The following is a 24,111-nucleotide window of genomic DNA, read 5'->3' on the forward strand; positions in this document are numbered from 1 at the left end:
ACTGCCCCACTAGTGACCTTACAGAAAGGTAAACATGGTTTTGTTGTATATTGTGACGCATCCAGAATTGGACTGAGTTGTGTATTGATGCAGAATGGTAAAGTTATAGCTTATGCCTCCAGACAACTTAAGGTTCACGAGAAGAATTACCCAACCCATGATTTAGAGTTGCATGCAGTAGTGTTCGCTTTGAAAATCTAGTGTCACTATCTTTATGGTGTTCATGTGGATGTGTTCACCGATCACAAGAGTCTTTAGTATGTGTTCAGTCAGAAAGAACTTAATCTCAGACAGAGGAGGTGGTTGAATTTACTCAAGGATTATGACATAAGTATTCTACATCACCCAGGTAAGGCTAATGTTGTTGTTTATGCTTTAAGCAAATTGTCTATGGGTAGTACCGCCCATGTTGAGGAAGACAAGAAAGAATTAGCCAAGGATGTGCATAGACTTACAAGAAAGCTTATGTCTTGTTTTATAATTTCCCTGACATGCTCATACATTTCATGTACTAACACCATTTGGCCTGCATCTTTTATGATACAGATACAGGTAACCAGGATCAGCATCCAACACTTCATTGATCTAGTTAAGCTTTGGAATTGTTGGTGAGTCTCATTGCTTCTAGAGGATCCCTTTTATTTGCTTTATCATTCTAGCTTTGTTAGGATTTCAAGGGTCTTTTCCCGACGTCCATCTTAGTTATTATAGGCTTAGATAGTTAGAAATTGTTAGTTCATAAGTCTTTTCAATTTCATTTGATTATGTTGAGAATTGAGTTGCCACTTTGGCTAGTTGAATGTTTATTTATAAAACATTCTAAGCTATCCTTTGAGTTACTGTTTACTCTTAAAAGTGCTATTTTTATGAGTAAATCTTCAGCCAAGAGTTGAGCTAGGACAAGGTCCTTTATGCCCAGTGAATGTTTCCATTTATACATTCTAAGTTTGAGTTATAACGTTGTCTTTTAAGTCTTCCACTGAGTAAGTAAGCCAGGCGAAGGGTTTGTTTGGGGCCAACAAATGTTCTCGAGTGCCAGTCCCACCCAGGGTGTAGGCTCGGTGCGTGACATGAAGTTTGAGCCTTCTCCTAAACCTAGCGTCCACATGAAGTACTATGAAAAGTCCATGTCGAGACATACCCTCTATGAAGTAGAGGAATCTTTCCAAAGTATCTTGTAGCACTGATGCGGCGACGAATCAAGGTGGTGGCTAGGATGTCCCCACACAATCCGACAGAACTAAACATGCTTAACCTCTATCTCAGGCTTTTTGTGACGGATCCCGCTCTTGTTCCCTAGCTTATGCTACAGCCCATTCTCTAACTCGACCTCTACCCCTAGCTGGGGTTCCATCTGGAGGTGTAGAAGGCTCTCGTCCACCTACGGAGGATCTTTTCCTATCCATTTGTTGTAGAATGAAACAAATAAAGTTAAGAAATTTCCATAATTCACGAAAGCACGATAAGAAACAAGAAAAGTCCAAAGTATCTTCTCCTAAACCTGGCGTCCACATGAAGTACTATGAAAAGTCCCTGTCGGGACATACCCTCCATGAAGTTGAGGAACCTTTCCAAAATATCTTGTAGCACTATTGCGGCCACGAATCAAGGTGGTGGCTAGGATGTCCCCACACAATCCGACTAAACTAAACATGCTTAACCTCTATCTCAGGCTTTTTGTGATGGTGCCCGCTCTTGTTCCATAGCTTGTGCCACTGCCCATTCTCTAACTCAACCTCTACCCCTAGCTGGGGTTCCATCTGGAGGTGTAGAAGGCTCTCGCCCACCTACGTATGATCTTTTCCTATCCATTTGTTGTAGAATGAAACAAATAAGGTTAAGAAATTTCCATAATTCACGAAAGCACGATAAGAAACAAGAAACAGTGAAGTATTCCTATGAATGCATATAGACTCCCAAAGATTGGATACGAACGTCACCATACTGATTCGTGATACTCTACTTGGCACTTTCTCCTAAACTGGTAAGACCGGTGAAGCTAAATCTCTGATACCACACTGTCACGATTCGAAATCAGCCCATAATGGTGGCTACTACAACCCCTGAGTAGGCAACCCAAAAATCTAAACAAAAATTTTTGGAAGATAACAATTTAATAAAATAATGACTATAACTAAGCAGAAACCTCAATAAAATATAGAAATTGGCCATAGTATATTTTTGTAAGTACGATACAAAATATAAAAAAGAGGCCCAAAAGTGACAAACAAGACAAACTAGAACAAGATGAAATCCCTAGACCTACTGTGACTGATACAGGAGCTACTAAGCTCCTCACAACCACAACCACTTGTGAGCCCATTTTCAAACTTTTGAAAAAGGATGCTTCTGTCAGATGGACTGAGGATTGTCAACAAGCTTTTGAAAAAATCAAGGAGTATTTGTCCTACCCTCCTATATTGGTCCCGTCTGAACCCGATAGGTAATTCCTTTGGGTGTGTTCTCGGTCAACATGATTCCAGAGGCAGGAAAGAGAAAGCTATCTACTACCTGAGCAAGAAATTCACTAGTTATGAGGTCAAGTACACCCTCTTAGAAAGGACATGTTGCGCCCTAACTTGGGTAGCTCAAAAGTTAAGGCAATACCTTTTGTCCTACACAACTTACCTCATATATAGGATGGATCCTTTGAAGTACATCTTTCAGAAGCCAATGCCAACTAGCAGACTCGCAAATTGGCAAATCTTTCTCACTGAATTTGACATTATATATGTCACTCGAACTGCAATGAAAGATCAAGCTTTGGCAGACCACTTGGCATAGAATCCAGTCGATGGCGACTATGAACCATTGGATACTTATTTTCCAGATGAAGAGATTAACTCAATTGAAGAAGTGGATCCAAATGAAAATCCGGCCTGGCAATTATACTTTGATGGAGCAATCAACAAAAATGGCACAGGGATTGGGGCAATTCTCATATCGCCCACAGGGAAGCATTACCCTACAGCGGCACAACTTCGTTTCTTCTATACAAATAACACAACAGAGTATGAAGCTTGCATCATGGGTCTAAATATGGAAATAGATTTGGGTGTGCAAGAATTGATTGTGTTAGGAAATTCTGATTTGCTTATTTGGCAAGCTCCAGGCAGATGGAAAACTCGAGACCTCAAGCTTCTTCCATACAAACAATGTGTGGAAGATCTTAGCAAAAGGTTTAGGTCCATCGAGTTTAGATACATCCCCAGATTTCATAATGAATTGGCATATGCCTTGGCTACTTTGGCCTCAATGCTTCCATATCCTGGAAACACTTGCATTACTCCCTTGGAGATTCAACTTCGGGACCAACATGGCTATTGTAACACTATGGAAGCAGAATCAGATGGTGAGTCGTGGTACCTAGACATCAAGAATTTCTTGCAAACAGGAAAATGTCCCGAACATGCCAATGGAAGCCAAAAAAGAACTATGAGACGTCTAGCAAGTGGTTTCCTTTTAAACGTGGAAGTTTTATATAAACGAACCCCGGATCTAAACTTATGAGATGTGTGGATTTTGAAGAAGCCGAGAAGATCATGAATGAAGTACATGTTAGGGTATGTGGACCACATATGAATAGATATATCCTTGCGAAAAAATTACTCCGAGCAGGATATTACTGGCTTACAATGGAACGGGATTGCTTTCGCTTTGTGAAAAAATGTCATCAGTGTGAAAATCATGGTGATCTCATTCATTCATCTCCTTTAGAGTTGCACCCTATGGCCGCTCCTTGGACCTTTGTTGCATGGGGAATGGATGTCATCGGACCAATTGAGCCAAAAGTTTCTAATGGACATCGATTCATTTTTGTCACAATTGATTACTTTACGAAATGGGTGGAGGCAATCACTTTCAAAGCAGTCACTAAGAAAGCGGTCATGGATTTTGTCCATTCGAACATCATTTGTCGATTTGGTATCCCAAGAGCTATCATAACAGATAATGTTGCAAACCTTAATAGCAATTTGATGAAAGAAGTATGTGAGCAGTTCAAAATTGTGCATCACAATTCTACTCCATACCGACCAAAAGCCAACGGAGTTGTGGAGGCTGCCAACAAGATTATCAAAAAGATTCTCAGGAGGATGGTTCAAGGCACCAGACAATGGCATGAGAAGCTACCTTTTGCACTTTTGGGATACCGCACAGCAGTGCGTACCTCGATTGGCACAACTCCTTATTTGATGGTGTATGGGACTGAGGTTGTGATACCAGCGGACGTCGAAATTCTATCTCTTCGAATTATTGTCGAGGCTGAAATTGAAGATACTGAATGGGTCAAAACCTGACTAGAGCAGCTCACATTAATAGATGAGAAACGATTGACAGTCGTTTGGTTTGGTCAGTTGTATCAGCAAAGGATGGCTCATGCATACAACAAAAAGGTGCACCCAAGACACTTTGAAGTAGGTCAACTGGTCTTAAAGCGCATTATCCTGCACCAAGAAAGAGCCAAGGGAAAGTTCGCCCCAAATTGGCAAGGTTCATATCTTATTAAGGAAGTGTGACCATTTCACATCATGAGAATGACTAACTGGAAGAAATATGTAAAGGTGACCATTTCTCGACACCTCTGCATGAAGGATACATAGATCAGTTTTAAATTGCTAATGATTCAGATTTTGAGAACTAGACAAGTCAAACGGATTAGGGTTCAAGTCTAAAGTGCATGTCATAGTTCACTCAAAGTCGACATATGTCTCCAGATAAGTTCTCTTTCTCATTTTTCTTCAAAAAGGAATGCCCTTCCTAAAGTTTATAGTGTTTCTTGATCCAATCTTTCACACTCTTAAGTCTGATATTTTTTTTAGTCTTTTCGGTATAATCTCTTGATAAAATAAGGTAAAAGATTGCAAAGCTTACTGCGGTTTCCCAAAAAGTAAACTGAGTATTCGAGTTGACATGCCATCGAGCAAGGACTAAAAACACCTCAGATCTTCACCGAAAACTCGTAAAGGAACACGATATAGTCTCTTTAAGTCATGAAAAATATTCAACATGAGAATTCATTCTTTGGGACATCAGTCGCACCATGATATTTGGTAGTACCAAAGATCAAGGCCCCTGAATTGACAAAGAGGATGCTTCAAAGGTTGTTCAACCAAGGATTTAGAGTAGAGTCGGAGAAATTGGTCAGGAATATGGTCAAGTCATCGGAGCATCAAGGCCACAAACCAACCACCACTTTAAACTGACAATTTTCTTTTTCTTTTGCTCAACACAGGAACAAAAGAAAATGTGAGATTACAAGTCAAAAATGAAACATCACAAAAAGGAAGTTCTTCAAAGTCTTCACATGTTTGTTGTTTCATCTCATGGTATTCGCATTCTTGCCTCTCAATTCGAGAGCTTCGGGCAAAACACACCAATCTGAATTCCATGCAATACGCACACGTCCTTTATTCATGTGCAATACGCACCAGTCTGAATTCCGTGCAATACGCACCAATCTAAATTCCGTGCAAATACGCACTCGTCCTTTATTCACGTGCAAAACGTACCAGCCTTTCTTTCATGAGCAAGACGTACCAATCTAAATCCCATAAAATACGCATTGATATTGCATTCATGTGCAATGCACACTAGTCTTCTTTCATGTGCAATGCGCACCAATCCTTTTTCACAAGCAATACGTATCAATCCTCTATTCATGGGTAATACACACCATATGCATATTTTGGGCAATACGCACTAGCATTCATGGGCAATACTCACCATATTCATATCTTGGGCAATACGCACCAGCATTCATGGGTTATACACACCATATTCACATTTTTGGGTGATACACCCAATCTTAGGTCAATCCACAAAGATAATACATCTTATTTGAAACTCTCAGGGCAATACGCCTCATTTCTCCTTTTCTTTCTAGGTTTATACATCCTAGTTCAAGAATCTCATTTTTTTTCTTCCTTAAAAGAAACAGATCCTTTTTGGGTGCTTCATTTTGCGATCTTGAATTTTGAGTTTCAATCGCCAACTCAAGTTAAAACATGCACCTGAGAATGATTCACAAGCCGCCAAGAGAGCATGAAGATCAATCTCAGAGATAACGCACCGAGCAAGTCGTAGATCAAGACGAGACCCTAAGAAAAAACATCAAGTAGGGATCTTGTAACTCCTATAATATAGAGAGACATAGTTCTCTAGCTCTTTTCTTTGTAACTATAGACAGTAGATGATGGAAAGCAATATGAAGCAATATTTTGACCACAATTTCTGATAGTTTCGGCTATCAAAGTTTCTCGAACTACACTGACCTGATTTCCTTTTAATCAAGGATATGTAGGCAACCTCTGAAGCAAGGTTCTGTCATCTTTTTCAAAATGGCTTCATCGGAGTTTGAAACAATAAAAAATTAGCCACTTCATTCACTTTTTTTGCTTGAAAACTCTTCATGTTTCCAAGCAAAGAGGGGCATGTTGTGAACACCTAATTTTTTACGTGTTTATTTTACTCCTATAATATATAGTAATGTATTCTCTTATATTTTATTGGTATTTTGAGTTGTTCGTCTTTGTTTGTATTTTTTTTAATTGGTCCAAATGACCCAATTTTGATTGAATTGGGTTGATTTAGATCAAATTCTGACAGCTCAATCAATTTTGACCCGGTCCAATAGAAATGGTCAAGATTGAATCTCAACCATTCATGATATTTTGATCCAAAGGCTCCTATGGGATCCTACCAAAAAATACAAAATTCCAAAAATCAAAATTTTTTATTAGATTTTATTTTCTTTTCCCCTTTGCTTCTACCTGCCACCAGCCAGCCGACCACCACCGCCGCCACCGGCCACCACCCTTTGGCCTGAAAAATCTCCAAAAATTTTTACCATTTCTTCCTTTCACCCTTTTCTACACAAATCCGCAAACCATTCATCCTTATCCAGAGCCAAACTCCATAGATCTAAGAAATCAAATATGAATCTTCACTTTTTTCTTTAGATTTACGAAGTTCCGTTCATCCCCATCATATACCCTTTACATAGATGTGTAGAGCTCTTCAAGGTCTATCCTTTGTTATAATTTTATGTCCAAAATCCGTCAAAAAAAAATCGGCGACCTTCATTCACCCGAAAATCTATGTCAATCTTTCCCCCCTCTCATCTTCTATCCAAATCCGTCATTATCACCTTTTTTAAAAAAATCACTATAAGCCGTTTTGGTGCCAGATTTGTATTGTTTTGTTAGTGTTCTTTAAGTTTTATCGTGTTGAAGTTTTGCTTGAATTTTATTTTATTTGAATTTTTGTTTTATTTTTTATTTTTATTTTCTGTCTTATTTGTTGTGTTTGATCTTCAAAATAGTTTAGATGTTTGAATTTTGTGTTAGTGGTCTGATTTTATTTTTATTTTTGGGTCTTGATCAAATGGGTCTAAAATTTGGGCCTGTTTTAAATTTTCAGATGACCCATTTAGCTATTATTCAATTAGGAGCAACTTTCACATATAGCAAACATAAAAATCATATTTGTATGTTATAGCTATAGTTTGCATAATTGCGCTCCATAGCAAATTTTATGTTTTCTATTGAGCTTTTGATTTGTATAATTCGCTACAAACATCCAATTTTATACAAATTGTTCAGTTTTGTATAAATTTATTTATACATTGTAATTTGTATAATAAGATCTGTATTTATATAATTATAAGTGTATAGGACGAAATATATATATTTGTATTTGTATATACACTTTTCTCTCGCTTTATACAAACACAAACGCATTTTATACCGAAATGTATAAAATGGCTAATTGTATACCGAAGATGACTAATTGTATATGGCAAAAAGCAGGGATGTTTGCTGCTAATTGCAATTAAAATAAACTATGGCTATATCATTTAATTTGAATTAATAGTTTGTTATTTCATACAATTTTCCCTTCAATTAATGAATAAAAGAAATGGGTCATCTAAAAGGGTATTTTGGGTCTATTTTAAATTTTCAGATGACCAATTTAGCTGTTATTCAATTAATGAATAAAAGAAATGGGTCATCTAAAAGGCTTTTTAATTAATTATTATCTTGGAAAAATAAAAAGAAAAAAGAAAAAGAGAAAATTTTATTGGCCATCTTGGGTGGCACCTTGGAAGATAAAGAGTCTAATGCATGCATTGAGTCTTAAGTTTTCAAGAAGAATGAGTGTTAATATTCACCGCCTATTTAAACACATTCTTTTTTCATTTCAAAGGGGACAAAAATGAACAAGAACAAAAAATTAGAAGAGTAAAAATCATAAGAATAGAGAAAAAAAAAAGTATTTCATCGTTGGTGGTCTTTGGGAGTTCAATTAAGTTTTGCTTCCATCATTGTTTTGTCATCATCTCTTTAGGTATATCTATTTCCCTACATTTGCAATGTAACTTCAAAAAAATAATGAAACATGTTTATATTTTTTATTAAATTACTATGTTTAGTTTATTTGAATTAGTTAAATATGTTATGATACTTAATATGATTATGCTTCGTTACTATCGTATATTTGTGTTTTATTATTAAACTAGGTGTTAATTCTATCTTTATTATTATGAAGTTGATACATAACTTTATTGAAATTAGTTAAATTATGTTTTGTTGTTATTATATATTTGTGTTCTATTATTAAACTAGGTGTTAATCTATTTTTATCATTATGAAGTTGATGCATAACTCATGCTTCGCCAAAGAAAAAAAATAACAATCTCAACGTCTTTTTTTTTTAGTTTCTGGTCATTTTAAGAAAAAGAAAAAGAATAGGTTGTTTTTTGCAAAAACAAAACACAAAACTGGCCATTTTTTGCAAAAAAATATAAATCTGGTCATTTTTACAAAATATGTAAATCTGGTCATTTTTGCAAAAGATGTAAATCTCATCATTTCATAAATTATGTTTTTTTTAATACATATATGAAAAATGGTTATTGAAACAAAATACAAAACCGGCTACTTTTGGTTAGTAATTTAACTATTAGATAAAATTGACTATTTTTTACAATTTTCTTTCAAAAGAGAACATATGACCATTTTGTTTAAAACTGAAAACTTTACCAAAGTGGTCATTTCTGAAATCATATCAATATATATTAAAAAAAAAAGAATTTAGTATATCACTACTTATTTTAAAAGGGGCATAGTCATTGTTCTACTTTTTTAAAAAAATATACTTTTTTTCTTTTGTTGTGATTGTCAAGTAGTGATACTTAATATATATATATTAAAAGTCGTTAATTAGCAATTTGCAAAAAAAAAAAATCATTTTCATGTCTATATGTTGCAACAAGTTCATTTATTCATTAAACTTTATGTATCATTATTGAATAAAATTTGATTCATTAATTTTTATTTTTTTTTAAATAAATAAATTTATTAAATATTACCATGTGTTCGGTTACGATTCTTGGTGTATTTTTCCTAAAAGGGTCTTCTGTGCGGTTACGCTCCTAGGCCAATCATTTTATTTTTAAAACAAAGATTAGTATCAAACACGATTTTTTTATCCAAAAAATTATTTTTAGCCAAACATAAGTTAATAAAGTGACCGTGCTAGAACCACGAGACTCAGGGTGCCTCACACCTTCCCTCCGGTCAATAGAATTTCTTACTCAATCTTAGTTTCATAGACTAAAAAAAGAAGAAGAATATTTTCCTTTTAAATTTGGAATTACCAGGTGACTCGAAACACCTAAAAAACTCAATTCCAAGTGGCGATTCAAAAAATAAAAATAAAAATATTTTTCCTTTACTTTATTTTTTTTATATAAAAAAAATACCCGTCACGTCTTTAACTATTGTAAAAAATGAAGTGGTGTGACAAATATGAAAGTGATGATATGATTATTAATGAAAATGACGATCAACCGACTCAGGATAACAAAGTCATGTGTTTCATCTACTTCACTATGTATGGAATGGTTGGACAGTGTCATATACAATACTTGTTATTATTGCAACAAAGACTCATGATCCAACTTGTTGCAGAAGTCATGAATCTTGTTATTCTATCTTGCTCTGTAATATAAAATTTATAGTTAGTTTTGATAGTTTTTAGAATTTATGAATATAAATCACAATTTTAAAAAAGTAAAATATATTTTCCAAATACTATGGTCAAAACACATGATGATTAATAAAACAAATTGATGATCTAAAAAGGGGTATTTGTGATTAATTGGGGGGTGGGGGCAGTAGGGTTATAATGGGCAATAGAAAAAAAGTGTGGCAAGTCTCCCATGTGCATCTCCGGATTCAGGATAGTAATCAAATAAACTGTCTTCCTCTATACACTTTGCTTTTTCACTTGTTCAAGCCATCCATTGCCTCTCTCTCTTTCTGTCTAGGGTTTCTTTCAAAGTTTTCTCTTCCCCAGATACCTTTTCAGCAAATTCAAAACAACTCAATCTTGCTTTATATGTTAAGATTTCAGTCACAATGAGATTTTTTTGGACTCAATCGCCTTGATATACTTGCTTATTTATTGTTCTCTTCTGTTTGATTTGAAGAAAAGATTTGGATATTCTTGTTTGTACTATGACTTCTACAGTTCCAGCAAAGTCTAGTAACCCACTTCACAACTTTGATTTACCATACTTGAAATGGAAGAAGAATCAGCACTCAAACAATCACCAGCGCCGCCGATCAAATAAGCTTTCTTCAGATTCATCTTCCCCGTCGCGCCATCATTCGCCGCAGCGTCAATCACAATCTCACTCTCCAATGCGTGAATCCATGGCGGCGCGTCAGTCTCCCATGCGAGAGCCTATTCCGGGGTTTCGTCAGTCTCCCATGCGCGAATCATCCTCTCCGATGCGTGATTTGGTTGTGGCGAATCACCGGTCTCCGATGCGTGATTCTGTTGTGGCGTCTCGCCGGTCTCCGATGAGTGATTCCGTTGTGGCATCTCGCCGGTCTCCGATGCATGATTCTGTTGCGGCGGCATCCCGACGGTCTCCGAAGTCTGAATTTGTTGCTGCGGCTCGCCAGTCTCCGACGTCTGAATCCATTACGGCGTTTCGCCAGTTTTCCATGCGTGATTCCGTGCCTCCACGTCAGTCTCCGATGAGGGAGTCTGTGCTGCCGCGTCAGTCTCCAATGCACTGTGAATCTGTTCCTGAATCGGACAAGGACAGAAGTGTTGTTGAGTATCGTAGGCATTCACGAATTTCAGCACCTGAAAGTACGAAGAAAGGGATCTGTGAGAAATCAGATAAGAAGCATAAAGTAGTAGAGGTGGATGCGGCTGGGAATAAAGAAGGTAGATCGAAAATCTTGCTCAAAATCCCTCGGAAAAACAAGGCCGAGGAAGTCCATGAAGAGCAAAAGGGTGATGAATCTCAAGAGGTTACTGCAGACGAGGAAGCTGCTGAAGATACAGCACCAAAGACGTGGAATCTGAGACCCAGAAAGGCTGTACAAAAATCATTGAATGTGAATGGAGGTCCATTTCGAGCCAGTGGATCGCTGATACAGGAGAACAAATCTCAATCGCCTCACATAAATGTGAACAAGCCAGAAAATAATGAATCCAACCCTCCGAAAAAGGAAAAAAGGCCTAGGCTTTCGATAGCCCTCTCCAGAGAAGAGATTGATGAAGATATATATGCTATGACTGGATCAAAGGCTACAAGAAAACCTAAGAAGAGAGTAAAGACTGTTCAGAAACAACTTGATGTGAGAATTTATCATCACTTTCTCCGCCGTCTATTTTGCCTTGTGGTTATGGAATGACCTGAATTTGTTTTCTTACTTCTTCTTTGCAGACGCTCTTCCCTGGTTTATGGCTAGCTTCAATAACTCCTGATTTGTATAAAGTTTGTGAAAATGTTCCAAAGGTATAGTTCACTGTTCAATAAAATTACATCTCTTGTATTCTCACTATGTTTGTAACAACCTGATTTTCCTTGCAGGGTTAAAAGCAATCCTTCAAAGGTGGTGGTTGTCCTTCGAATGTCCTTTGCTTTTTGTGGAAGTTTGAAGGTGATGGCTTCCAAATTTTATGATTGCATTTGGAGGTATAATCAGTTCTTATCTATAAAAGAAACATGAAAAGGAAGAATAAACCTTTTTTTCCCAGCACTAGTTTTTCATTAGGTTTCAGAAATAGCTGCTGAAGTTTAGTTTTTAATTTTTTTATGATAAAGAAAGCTGAAGTTTAGTTCTTTGATTTCATATCCATAGTTGCAGATGTAAATATGGCTTTCTAACAAATTATTGGAAATTCTCTTTTCATATCCCTATGCTGTTTATACTTCAATTGTCCACTTCTTGTTTGCCTTTATTCTAAAAGACAGAATGAATATATATTGTTGTGGTAGGCCATTTGTCTGGATGCAAGGATAGTGTCCTTTATTCCTTTTCCCTTTCAGGATGAAATTTATGCAAATATTCTTACGGGTGGCTGATACATGATCTTAATTCGATCAAAATAGTTTGTCAAAGAATAGCTTGATTTGGTATTCTGAATGAATTTTTGTTGTGGGTTTTGGATTTTTTTAAGGTTCAGGAATGATACTTTCAGCCTTAAAAGTTGTTATCCAACACAAATTCTCTTCTCCCAAAAACATTATTTGAGAGGTAGGACGCTGGCAATTAGGTATAAGCTGATATATGCGAAGGAGCGGCCATTTTGACATGACTACTCCTTCAATTATGCATCATCCATCATCCATCATCCATCCCACTGAGTATCAATCACTATATCTGTTGAAGTAGGTCAGTGGGAGGTAATATATCATATTTGAGCATGTAATTCCTTTTGAATATATCAAAGTAAAAATGTTTTCTTACTTCTTGAGCTGCTACATATTTGAACTTTACAACTTACACATGGTTTTAGGCAGCCTTACACTGACCTGGCTTGGCTATAAGTTATGAAGATGGAGAAAATCATCCAGGTTCCAACTCTGTGTATTTTCTCATAATAGAGTTTTACATTCTCATCATAAACATTATAATTTCTTCCTCTGCTTCCTGATCATCTCTACGTTCAGGTTGCAACATACAGTGCGATTGTATGATTGCAGATTTAGGTGTTTGGGCAATGCACATGCTTGTAGTCACTCTCTTTCCCCTCTTTGTGCCATCTGGGTGAGATGGGTAGTCTAGTCTGGGATTCCTCTGTTTCTGGATCTTCTCTTTTAGTTTAATATCATGATTTAATAAACCTTATTATGGTCTCACAGTACTAGACCCCTTGTTTAGTGTTGCAATTTACTCTTCTAGTTGTGCAGTGCTTGTGCTAGACAACATTTACGGTAGATCACTCAAGGTATAGAACCAAACAGTCAATGAAAGGTAATTAAAAGCCATTCCTTGATTGTTTGAAGCCATGAAGCGATGCAAAGCCAGGGGCGCCAAAAGCTTTATGATGGGCAAAGCCATGCACTTCTGAGAATTGTGCGCTTCAAACAGTGACGTGCAACATTATCTCAAGAAGTAGCAACCAACTCATTGAATCTTATCTCTGAGGAGTTGGATTGATATCAGCATTTCAAAATTAATTCTTATAGTAACGATTATATTTGGTATTTTAATTCTTTGTCAGTTATGTGTTTTGCTTCAATTAAGTGTGCGCATCACTGCACGCTTTTTGGCTTCAAGCTCGATGGATTTGTGGCTTTATAGAGCAGTTTGTTTTTAAAAGCACCGAAACTGGATGAGAACTATAGGATAAGAAGGGTGCATTTGATATGACGTAACTGTTTTTCAAGAAAGTATTTTCTTGCTAAGCAAAAGGTTTTTATTGTGTTAGGTTCTGAAGGTAATGAAAATATTCGGTAAATTATTTATATGAAGTTTTGCACGAATAGAAATGAGAGTATGCTCAGGAGAGTTGCACTTGCCCATGTAGAGTTTATAAAAACATACCCGTTGTAACAACATATCCGTTGTAATTTCACAAGTGGGTTATGAAAAGGATAAAGAGTGTTGATCTTACTCCAACCTCGTAAAGATATGTTGTTTTTGATAGATCCTTAATTTAAAATAAAGCATATCCAAACAATTTGAAAAAGAGAATACATAAAATGCAATATTTGAAGCATAAAAACACGGGGATATCTGAAGAACAAAAAAATAATATCTATAATGCTAATACCACCGATAAGAATTTAAGTCTAAGTATGATCACGAAGCCTATCCTGTAGGAAATTGGGAGAGAACACTCAATTACCAGCTAACCTTTTATCCTTAACCGCAACTTCCAAATCCTGTTTTCTAGGGTCATGTCCTCGGTAAGCCCAAGATACGACATGTCATATCTAATTACATGCCCTCAATACTTCTTTGTCTTACATCTACTTCTCTTGATGCTCACCATTGGCAACCTCTCACACCTCTTTATGGGAGAATCTACACTTCTCCTTTACACATGTCTAAATTATTTCAGTCACACTTTTCTCATCTTGTTCACCATGGTAGTTGTTCCTACCTTGTCCATGATATCTTCATTCCTAATATTATCTCTCCTAGTATACCCACAAATTCATCTCAGCATCCTCATATCATATAGCAATGGAAATGCTGAAATCTAGTGACTATGTCTTTAAAGTGTAGCTTTGCACCTTACCATTATGTTATGACAGTGTGCTTCCACCCACAACTTTGTTCTTTTCAACATGTGAGTTTTTGACTAGGCAACACTTTGTCTCATACAACATATTCACTCTAATTATCACTTTGTAGAACTTACATTTAGTTTTTAGCGGTACCTTCTTATCACAAAGGACTTTGGATTGAGCCTCCATTTCATGATCCTGTACCAACACATTGGGTGACATTATCATTGATATCCTCATTACCTTAAATTAAAGAACCCAGATATACTCGCAACATCCTCTCTTTTGGGGAAGACCTGAGCGTTAAGGTTTACTTCCGCGCCGATTCCATGCGTAACATCATTGAACTTACACTTCAAGTATTCAATTTTGATCCTGCTTAGCCTAAACTTTAAAATTCCAGAATTTATCTTCAAACCTCTAGCATAACATTCACTCTACCGCATATCTCATCAATTAATACTATATCATTTGTGAAACATACACTATGACATCTCACCTTAGTTATGCCGCGTTAGTTCATCCAAACTAGTGCAAAAAAAAAGGCTAAAAGTTGATCCCTAGTGCAACCCCATCATGACTGGGAAATGCTCAGAGTGGGAAACTGACTTCACCCTAGTCTTGGTTCTATCATACATGTCTTCAATCCTAACGTATTTATTTAAAATACCCAAAAGAATATCCTTTTTCAACCTATTGAATTAAATTCTCTCCTTCCACCAATTAGGTCAAAAAACGCTCTTAATATATCAAAAATGACTCAAAAATATTTTTCTTCCAAGTTTCACCTTTTGAATCAAAGTTACCGTTAATGCTATTTTCAAACTTAAAATTGACCCTCCATTAATTATACAATTTTATCACGCTTGATTAAATTTTTCAAATCGTGACTTTTATGTTAGAATTTGCCTCAACTCTTCTACCTTATTTGAATTTTCTACTTTACAATTTACTTCGAAAAGGTTTTCTTGTTAAAAATGATTTCTTCCATTTTTGAGTTATGTTTTTCTTAGCGGAAAAATATTGAACTTCTGCAAGTTGAAGATTATTTTTTTCTCAGAAGAATACACAACAACATCCACAACTTAATCGTGTAGAGAGTTATGTTTAAGGAAAAATTATTCTCTTAATAGTTTTAAAATATATTCTTATATTAGAATTATCATATGTAGGACAATTGACCAAACTCATATCATACATATAATATTTTTACAATTTTCATTTGTCATTTAATTTATCATTGTTAATATTTGTAATTATTAGCTTTTGCACGATGTGATTTTGATTCCAACAAAGTTCTAACCATATTTTCAATATTTCTACCGTTTCATCTTTAAAAATAAAAACAACAATATTTTAAAATTATTTTTAATCATAATAATTAGATCTTACTAGTTTTAATCCTGGCAAGTAGTAATGATGAAGGTTATGTAAAGAAGTGGATCAAGATTATTTGCTAGGAAAATTCAGGTCAGGGGTGATTTGTTAAAGTTTGTCCTCAATTTTCTATGTTATTTGAATTCTATCATAATTGCGTTTGTCTCTGGAATATTTTCTTGGTGAAAAAAAGTTGCCTTATTGAAAAAGATCTCTTCATATTTAGTCAATGCTTGAATTAATGATTACTTTTTTTTCACAAGAACACAATAATATTCACAATATAGTCATCTAGAGAATTCTTTTTAGGAGAGATTTAGGGTGTGTTTGGTATGAAGAAAAATGTTTTCAATGGAAATTGTTTTCCTAGAAAATGTTTTCTTGAAAAATAAGTGGATTTCCAATTTATTTTCTCATGTTTGGTTGGTGAGTAGAAAATGTTTTTTCCAGAAAATATCTTTTATTTTTGGCTTGAGACTAGAAAATATTCTTTAGGAAAATAATTTTTTATCCGAAAATCAATCCCGATAATTGATGTGGAACCCGACCTTCACACCAGAACTAGGACAAGACCCCGATGACCGTTCCAAAATCCGAACCTAAGATCTGACTCAAACTTTCGACCCATAAAAATATTTTTTTAAAAAATAAATAAATATTGACGGGTCAGGGGCGGGGCAGCGGTGTGGGGGGAGGGGGGCTTGGGGATGGGGTAGGGGTAGGGGTAGGGGTGGCATAAAACATGAAAATTTTAAAATTTGCAATATTTTTCAAAACAATTTTTTTTTTTTTTTAAAAAAAAGAAATTTGACGAGGTGGCCTGGGTGGTGGGTGCCAAGGGGGGGAGGGGGTTAGGGTGGGTGGCGTAAAAAATGAATTTTTATTAAATTTGAAATATTTTTTAAAAAATATATATAATTTTTTATTTTGATGTGGTGTCCTAGGTGGGGGTGGGGGTGGGGTAAGAGAGGATAGGGATGGAGGTGGCGTAAAAAATGATAATTTTTTATATTTGAAATATTTTTCAAAAAAAACAAAATTAAAAAAAAATTGACGGGTGGCATGGGTTGGGGGTGGAGTAAACAATGAAAAAAATTAAATTAAAAATATTTTTCAAAAATAATTTTTTTTTTAAAAAAAAATTGATGGAGGGAAGGGGGGGAGGGGAGTCAGGGTATGGGTGGAGTAAAAAATGAAATTTTAAAAAATTGAAATATTTTTCTAAAATATTTTTTTTTTGTTTGGGGGGAGGGGGGGATAGGGGTGGTAGAGGTTGGGTGAGGTAAAAAATATTTTAAAATTTGAAATATTTTTTCAAAAATTAATTTTTATTTTTTATATTTTTTTTGTTTGGGGAGGGGGGCCTGGATTGTGGGTAGGGGCTTGGGGGTTGATTTGGGGGTAGGAGTAAAAAAATATTTGAAATTTAAAAAAAATAAGAAAATTTAAAAATTTTAATTTCTTTTTTTTGGATGGTGAGGGTCGGGTTTGGGGTAAGGTAAGAAAAAATATTGAAGGATAAAATAGAGTTTTGGAAAATGTTTTCCTTCATTTTTGAAGAGAAATCATTTTCCTTCAATTTGAAGAAAATGATAACATTTTTCAAAACATTTCAGCTAACCAAACATGGAAAAATTGGAAAATATTTTCCTTCGTACCAAATACATCCTTAATCTCCTAATAGTTTTTTTAAAAAAGTTATATTAGAATTATCATATCTAGGTCAATTGATTAAATTCATATAAAAAAAATTCTATAACTTTTTTGTTATCTTATTTATCCCAGTCAAAAATTGTAATTTGTTAATGGGAAAATTTCATATATGACAAACAGATTTTTTAAAATAATGCTCTATCGGTATAATTTATATAATTACATTTTATGGGTATAGTTTAATTTGCTATTAAGCATTTATTTTGTATATAACGTTTTTTGGTTAAAAATTTATACAATACTTTATTTTTTAAATAAACTGAATCATTAGCGCTAAAAACGACAACAAGAAATTTACATAATCCCATGATTTAAGCTAAATGTCCAAAATCAAATATTTTTTTCAAAAAAGAGTTCTACAACGATAGAAAGTCCATAACATCTTGTCTCCTCAAACGATTGAAGTATCCCTTTAATCAATAATTTTGTATATTCAACGCCAGATAATCGTTTCTTTCAAGGAAACTTCATGTATTGAAGCAGCAAGGAAGTATACAATTGATTTGTATAGTCTATGGTTAAAATTTTGAATAACAAATGATTTTTGTTTTGTTGATTTTGATGTTTCACAAAAAATTGTATTCGTTTATACAAGATTAGAGAAATTGTATATTAACAATTCTATTCTTTTTTTTTGTTTAAAAAAAAGTTGAATGATACGATTTGTATATATGTATTGTATATGATTCGAATACAATTGTGTTCTTTAATGCGAGTAATTTTTGGTATTTTATACGATTACTTATATGTATACATATATACTTCAAGCAATTTATATAAATACATATCAATATACAAGTGTGATTTATGCAGAAACTATACATAGAATTCAAAATAAAAAATTGTATATAACTAACAAAATATACAAATATCAATATATTTGCACATGAATCTAATTCCCTATTAAAAAAATTAAAGATACAAAATGTTTCAGTTAAGTGTTGCATACTATTATATGCTTTTATACAAAACTAAAACATTTGTATAAATAAGCTATATTTGTATTTGCATTTTCTTTGTATATAACTATAAACTTATATGTATATGAATATAGTACTTAAATATACAAAATATACAAATACCTCAAGCAATATTTGTATATATTAACTCAATATACAAATCACTATATACATATATATACTTCAAGCAATTTGTATAAACACAAATCAATATACAAATATGATTTAGGCAGAAACTGTACATAGACTTCAAATAAAAAATTGTATATAACTAACAAAATATATAAATATCAATATACAAATGTGATTTAAGCAAAAAATATACATCTATACTTCAAGCAATTTGTATAAATACATATCAATATACAAGTGTGATTTAGGTAGAAATTATACATAGACTTCAAAATAAAAATGTATATAACTATCAAAATATACAAATATTAATATACAAAATGTGATTTAAGCATAAAATAAACATACACTTCATGCAAATCATGCTCCTAATGTTCTTCAGATTTGTCAATTTTCGATGAAGCAGATCCACTCTCCTCTGAATCACTGTTTATGGCTTTTCTCTTACTTCCTCCTTGAACAATTTTAATGCCGCTAGCCTTTGTGTGGTTGATGACTTTCTGAATTGTCATTGGGTCATTTTTTTCTTGAATCTCAATTCTTCAATAGATTGTTCATCTTGAACTTGTTTAGATTTTGCCATAGACCCTACATTGATCCCAAAATTTTGAGTTGAACCCATTAAAAATGAAGGTGGATTGTCAACAACATTGACATGCAATGACATACCTCTTGTAATCTTCATAGATGGAGATGAATCATCTATTCTGATTTTGAAAAACTTATAATATGATAAGTAAGTAAGATTTTTTTTTTTTTTTTAAAAATATGAAATAACTAACAAGCTTAATACATATACAATTGTTGAAGAATGAAAAAAGAAAAAAAAATGGATTCACCCACAATTTTGGTGGTTACCTGCGAAAAGTGAAAGCACGACTGGAGGGAGAAGGTGAAATTCAAAATTCAAATTAGAAGTGGAAGAGTAATTTTAGGAGAAAGATATGGAATGGGGATAGGAGAGATAAATTTGATATTGTATAAAATTATATACAAAAGCATATGAAGGATTTTGTTGGTTCGATATGCAAAGAGGTGGTGGGTCCCATTAATTATGGCAAAAAAACTGAAATTATATTTACTGACAGTAAATAAATTAAACTATACCCTTATTAACTAATTACTTGGGGATATTTGCCAATTCACGTAATTTTGGCGTGACACCCTTTTTTTAAAATCTCAATTCTTCATTTAATTGTTCACATAAAATTCTGATCGAACCCCAAAAAAAGACACTCATGATCTAACCCAACACAAAATTATACGATAAAAATCATTTTTTTAACCTGTTAGCGCTTTCTCGTACATGAATGAGAATTGAGAATGTAAAATAATATTTATTGCATTCATTTTCATGCAATTGATTGTGCATATGAAAATGCAAAGTAAAATTTCACATTCACTCTATTAAATTAATTGTGCTAATGAGAATGCAGATATTCATTCTCTTGAATTCATAGTTCAGAAACTTATGGAGATATTCAACTGATATTTCATTTACTTTCTCGTCAAAACGTACAATTCTTATACATATATATTTGATGTCTTCTTTTAATAAGAAAGCACATTCACATAAAGAAATATTATCTCCTTTGTTAGCTTTCTCGCACACTTTATCTTTCATTTGCTTTTTATTTTTGTTAATTTCTGGGCAATAGTACTTGAGTAATTTCAAACTTTTAACTTTGAGTGCACGTGTTTGGAAGAGTTGTACCTTGGAGAGTGATCGACCTTAATGATTTGTATCAGAGTCATGTCAAAATCACTTTCAAGATAATGACTTGTCACGATATAGTTTTTATGATAATTTGATTACTATTTTTAATTTCAATCCACTATCAAATATTGTAGTATTTTCATCAATAATTTAATAGTGATTTTCACTTATAATATTGAACAAATGGCCAATTTCACAAAACTCTCCCAGACATGTCAAAAGCTTGATCCATTGGATGAAAATAATTTTAAATGTTGGTCACAAAAAAAATGATTTTCTTTGAACAATTAAAATTTGATTGTGTTTTATTTAACGAACCTCCCACTGATTGTTCTAACACCACTACTAGTTTCCGCAATGTTATGGTTATTGATGCTGCTGTTTAAAATAAAGTCTGAAAGAGATAACAAAATGGTTAGAGGATATTTGCTTAATCATATGACTAATTCTTTATTTGATTTGTTTGTTAAGTATAAATCAGTTAAGGAAATATAGGACAGTTTAAAAAAAATGATGCGGGGAAAATATTGGATCAAGTTTCAGATGATTGACAATAAGTATATCATAGAACAAGTTCATGAATATGAGAATTTGATTGTTGATGCTCTCAATGATGATATGAAGATGTGTAAGATTTTTCAAGCTAATTTTATGCTTGAAAATTTTTTGTCATTGAAGTAATTATAGAAATCAATTAAAACAGAAGAAAAAAAAAATTGACTCTCCAAAACTTATTAATCACATGCAAATTGGGGAGACAAATCATCTCAAAAATAAAATTGAAGTTCTTTCTCTTAATTCTTTTAAAGTTAATCTTGTGAAATCTTCTAATGTTGTTGTGAAAGATAGATTCAAAGACAAACATAAGAAAATCTTGAAAAAGAAACATGTGAAGAAAAAAATCACTTTAATAAGCTAGAAAGTCAGATTCAAAAATCAAAAGGTCCTTATTTTTTTTGTAAAAAGCTTGATTGCAGGATTATCCAGTGCTATATAAAATAAGACATAATTTAAAGCAAGGAGGACAAAGTGATATCCAAGTTCATCTTGCTGAGGAAAATGAAGTGATTCCTGCTGTAATCAACGAGGCAAACTTATTTTTGAAGCTAATAAAATAATTATTTCTCGTGACTAAGAATTATTTGTATTGAACATTGTTCGATAGACCGTCAATAATGTAAGTATTTTGATTCTATTTATATTGTTGAGTTTATTAATTTGTGTTATGGTAGACTAGGTCATACTAATATTGCTTCTATTAAAAAAAATTTAAAAATGAAATTAATTCATATAGTAAAAATTGATGACTTTCTTGAATGTCATGTGCGTAGAAGCAAAGCATGTCAAGAACTCTATCAAATTTGTGTTACAATTAGAAAGTATGAATTGCTTGATATCTAATATATTAAAACATTAGCAGATTTCAAGAACTTTATTAGCAAAAATAGAAAAAAGTTTTATAGTACTTTTGTTGATGACTCTTCTAGATACACTAAGGTATATCCTCTTAAGTTTAAAGACGAGGATAAAAGTATGTTCATGAAATTCAAAGTAGAAGTGAAAAATCAATTAGACAGAAAAATCAAGAGATTTATATATGATAGGAACGATGAATACAATACTAAACTCTAGAATAATTTATAAGAAAAATAATATTAATCATAATGTTAGTGTCCCCATACTCCCAACAAAATGACGTAGCAAAAAAAAAACTTTCAAAAATGATGAATTTATGATTTTAATCTCAGATCCATCTGATAATATGTGAGGTGAAACAGTCCTGTCTACATGTTATATTCTTAATAGAATTCCTCATAAAAAATTGGACAAGAACTCATATGAGTTGTGAATTTTCTTTTTCCTAACTTAAAATTTCTGAAAGTGTAGGATGTTTGGCTAAGGTTGGTCTACCTAATTTTAAACAAGTTAATACATGTTCAAGACTTTTGACACTATCTTTATTAATTATGATTAAAATGGTGTTATATATAGATTTATGTGTTTGAATGATCATTATATTTGTAAACCGAGAGATCAAAATTTTTTGAGCATATTTTTTCTTTGAAAAATAATATGTTTAGTGATGTACAAATAATGCTTCTATATATATATATATATATATATATATATATATATATATGTATGTATGTTAATTCTCATGTTGTGTCTTCATCTGTTATTTCTAATGATCAAGAAAATGAACTTAAAAGGAGTAAAAAGCATACACTTGAGATTAGCTATAGTTCTGATTTTATCACTATTATTTTTAACTAAAATACTAATATTGATTATTTAAATGATGAATTAGTGTCTATCTACTTGATATAACAAGACTCTAAGATTTATGATGAAGTAATGAGATCATGATGTTTTGAAAAAAGAATATTAAAAGTGAATTAAAGTCTATAATTTTTAATCATATTAGGAACATGTATGATTTACGAAAAAATTATAAATCCATAAGCAGCAAGTGAATATTTTTAAAATAATTAAACTTAATGGTATAATAAATAATTATAAGTATATGCTAGTGATTAGGAGATTTAACTAAAAAAATGTTGATTACTTTGATACTTATTCTCCTGTGACTAAAGTAGCAACTATTCGGACTATTATTACTTTAGCCTCTATTCATAGTTTAGTGGTACGCCAAATCGATGTCAAAATGATTTTTTAAATGGTGATTTAGAGAAAGAGGTCTATATGACTCAATCTAAAGATTTTGTAGCTTTAAGACAAAAGCATAAATTATGCAAATTGAAAAGTTCTTGTATGGACTAAAAAAAAGCACCTAAGCAGTTATATGAAAATTTTAATATCATAATAGCAGATAATGACTTTAACGTCAATTCATCTGATATTTGTATTTATTCTAAAATGATATGTTCAGATTGTGTGATTATATATATGTATGTAGATGCCAAGTTAATCTTTCGCCCTAATATGAATGTTATTAATGAGACTAAAAACTTTTTGTCTTCTAAATTTAAAATGAAAGATCTTGAAGAAGCATATGTGATTTTGACCACTCGAAAGATGTGAATATTAAATATTCAACATATATTGAAGAACTAGAAAATTCTTCAAGAATCTTTTTGTTACTTGTTCTCATGATAAGTTGATTGGATCACCTTATATTGGGACTAAATATCTAAATTCTGAAAGTATAAAAGGTGAATATGGGTCCGTACACCTGAGATGTGATATGATAAATAGATGCATCTATAAGATAATCACATATACATTTATTTTCAACCTACAGTTTGACATTCACAAAATTATTTGTGAAAAATAATTGAGTTAAGAGCACAACTTTCAGAATATATAATCAAGACAATTCATCTTGATAATGTGGATAAATATCCAAGCTGATGTGATATTCAATGCCTCATATAAATAGTCAATCATTGTTTATGAGAACAAAGCTTCATGGTCTGAAATATAATATATTGTGTACAATAGTAATTATATGGATCACACCAATAAAATATGATTAATTTTTCTCTTAATTTGTTTATGGTCAAGGACCAAATATTTTCCATCTAATATTTTGATGTGCAACATATGATTAGTAGATATATCATGATGACAAAGATGGATTCTCCAAACACTACCAAAAAAACAATGAATACCGACCTACAAATACCGACCTCCGGAGGTCGGTATTC

General features: G+C 33.0%; 1 protein-coding gene across 3 annotated transcripts; it reads left to right on the plus strand.

Moving 5' to 3' along the window:
- The first annotated feature begins 10,271 nt into the window (after positions 1-10,271).
- LOC125865687 (uncharacterized) lies at positions 10,272-13,759 on the plus strand. 3 transcript variants are annotated; one of them, XR_007446379.1, is made up of 4 exons: positions 10,272-11,660; positions 11,750-11,821; positions 11,897-12,001; positions 12,826-13,759. XR_007446379.1 is itself a non-coding variant. In XM_049545898.1 (3 exons), exons 1-3 carry the CDS (start codon positions 10,521-10,523, stop codon positions 11,900-11,902), a joined length of 1,218 nt encoding a protein of 405 aa, XP_049401855.1. In that variant the 5' UTR covers positions 10,272-10,520; the 3' UTR covers positions 11,903-12,240. The 3 variants fall into 3 exon arrangements, 1 of the variants encoding a protein (XP_049401855.1); XR_007446380.1 differs by lacking the exon at positions 12,826-13,759 and adding an exon at positions 12,487-12,712; XM_049545898.1 differs by lacking the exon at positions 12,826-13,759 and having other exon boundaries at positions 11,897-12,240.
- Positions 13,760-24,111: the final 10,352 nt, after the last annotated feature.

Source organism: Solanum stenotomum, chromosome 5 (genome assembly GCF_019186545.1).
Source record: "Solanum stenotomum isolate F172 chromosome 5, ASM1918654v1, whole genome shotgun sequence".
Lineage (NCBI taxonomy): Eukaryota > Viridiplantae > Streptophyta > Magnoliopsida > Solanales > Solanaceae > Solanum > Solanum stenotomum.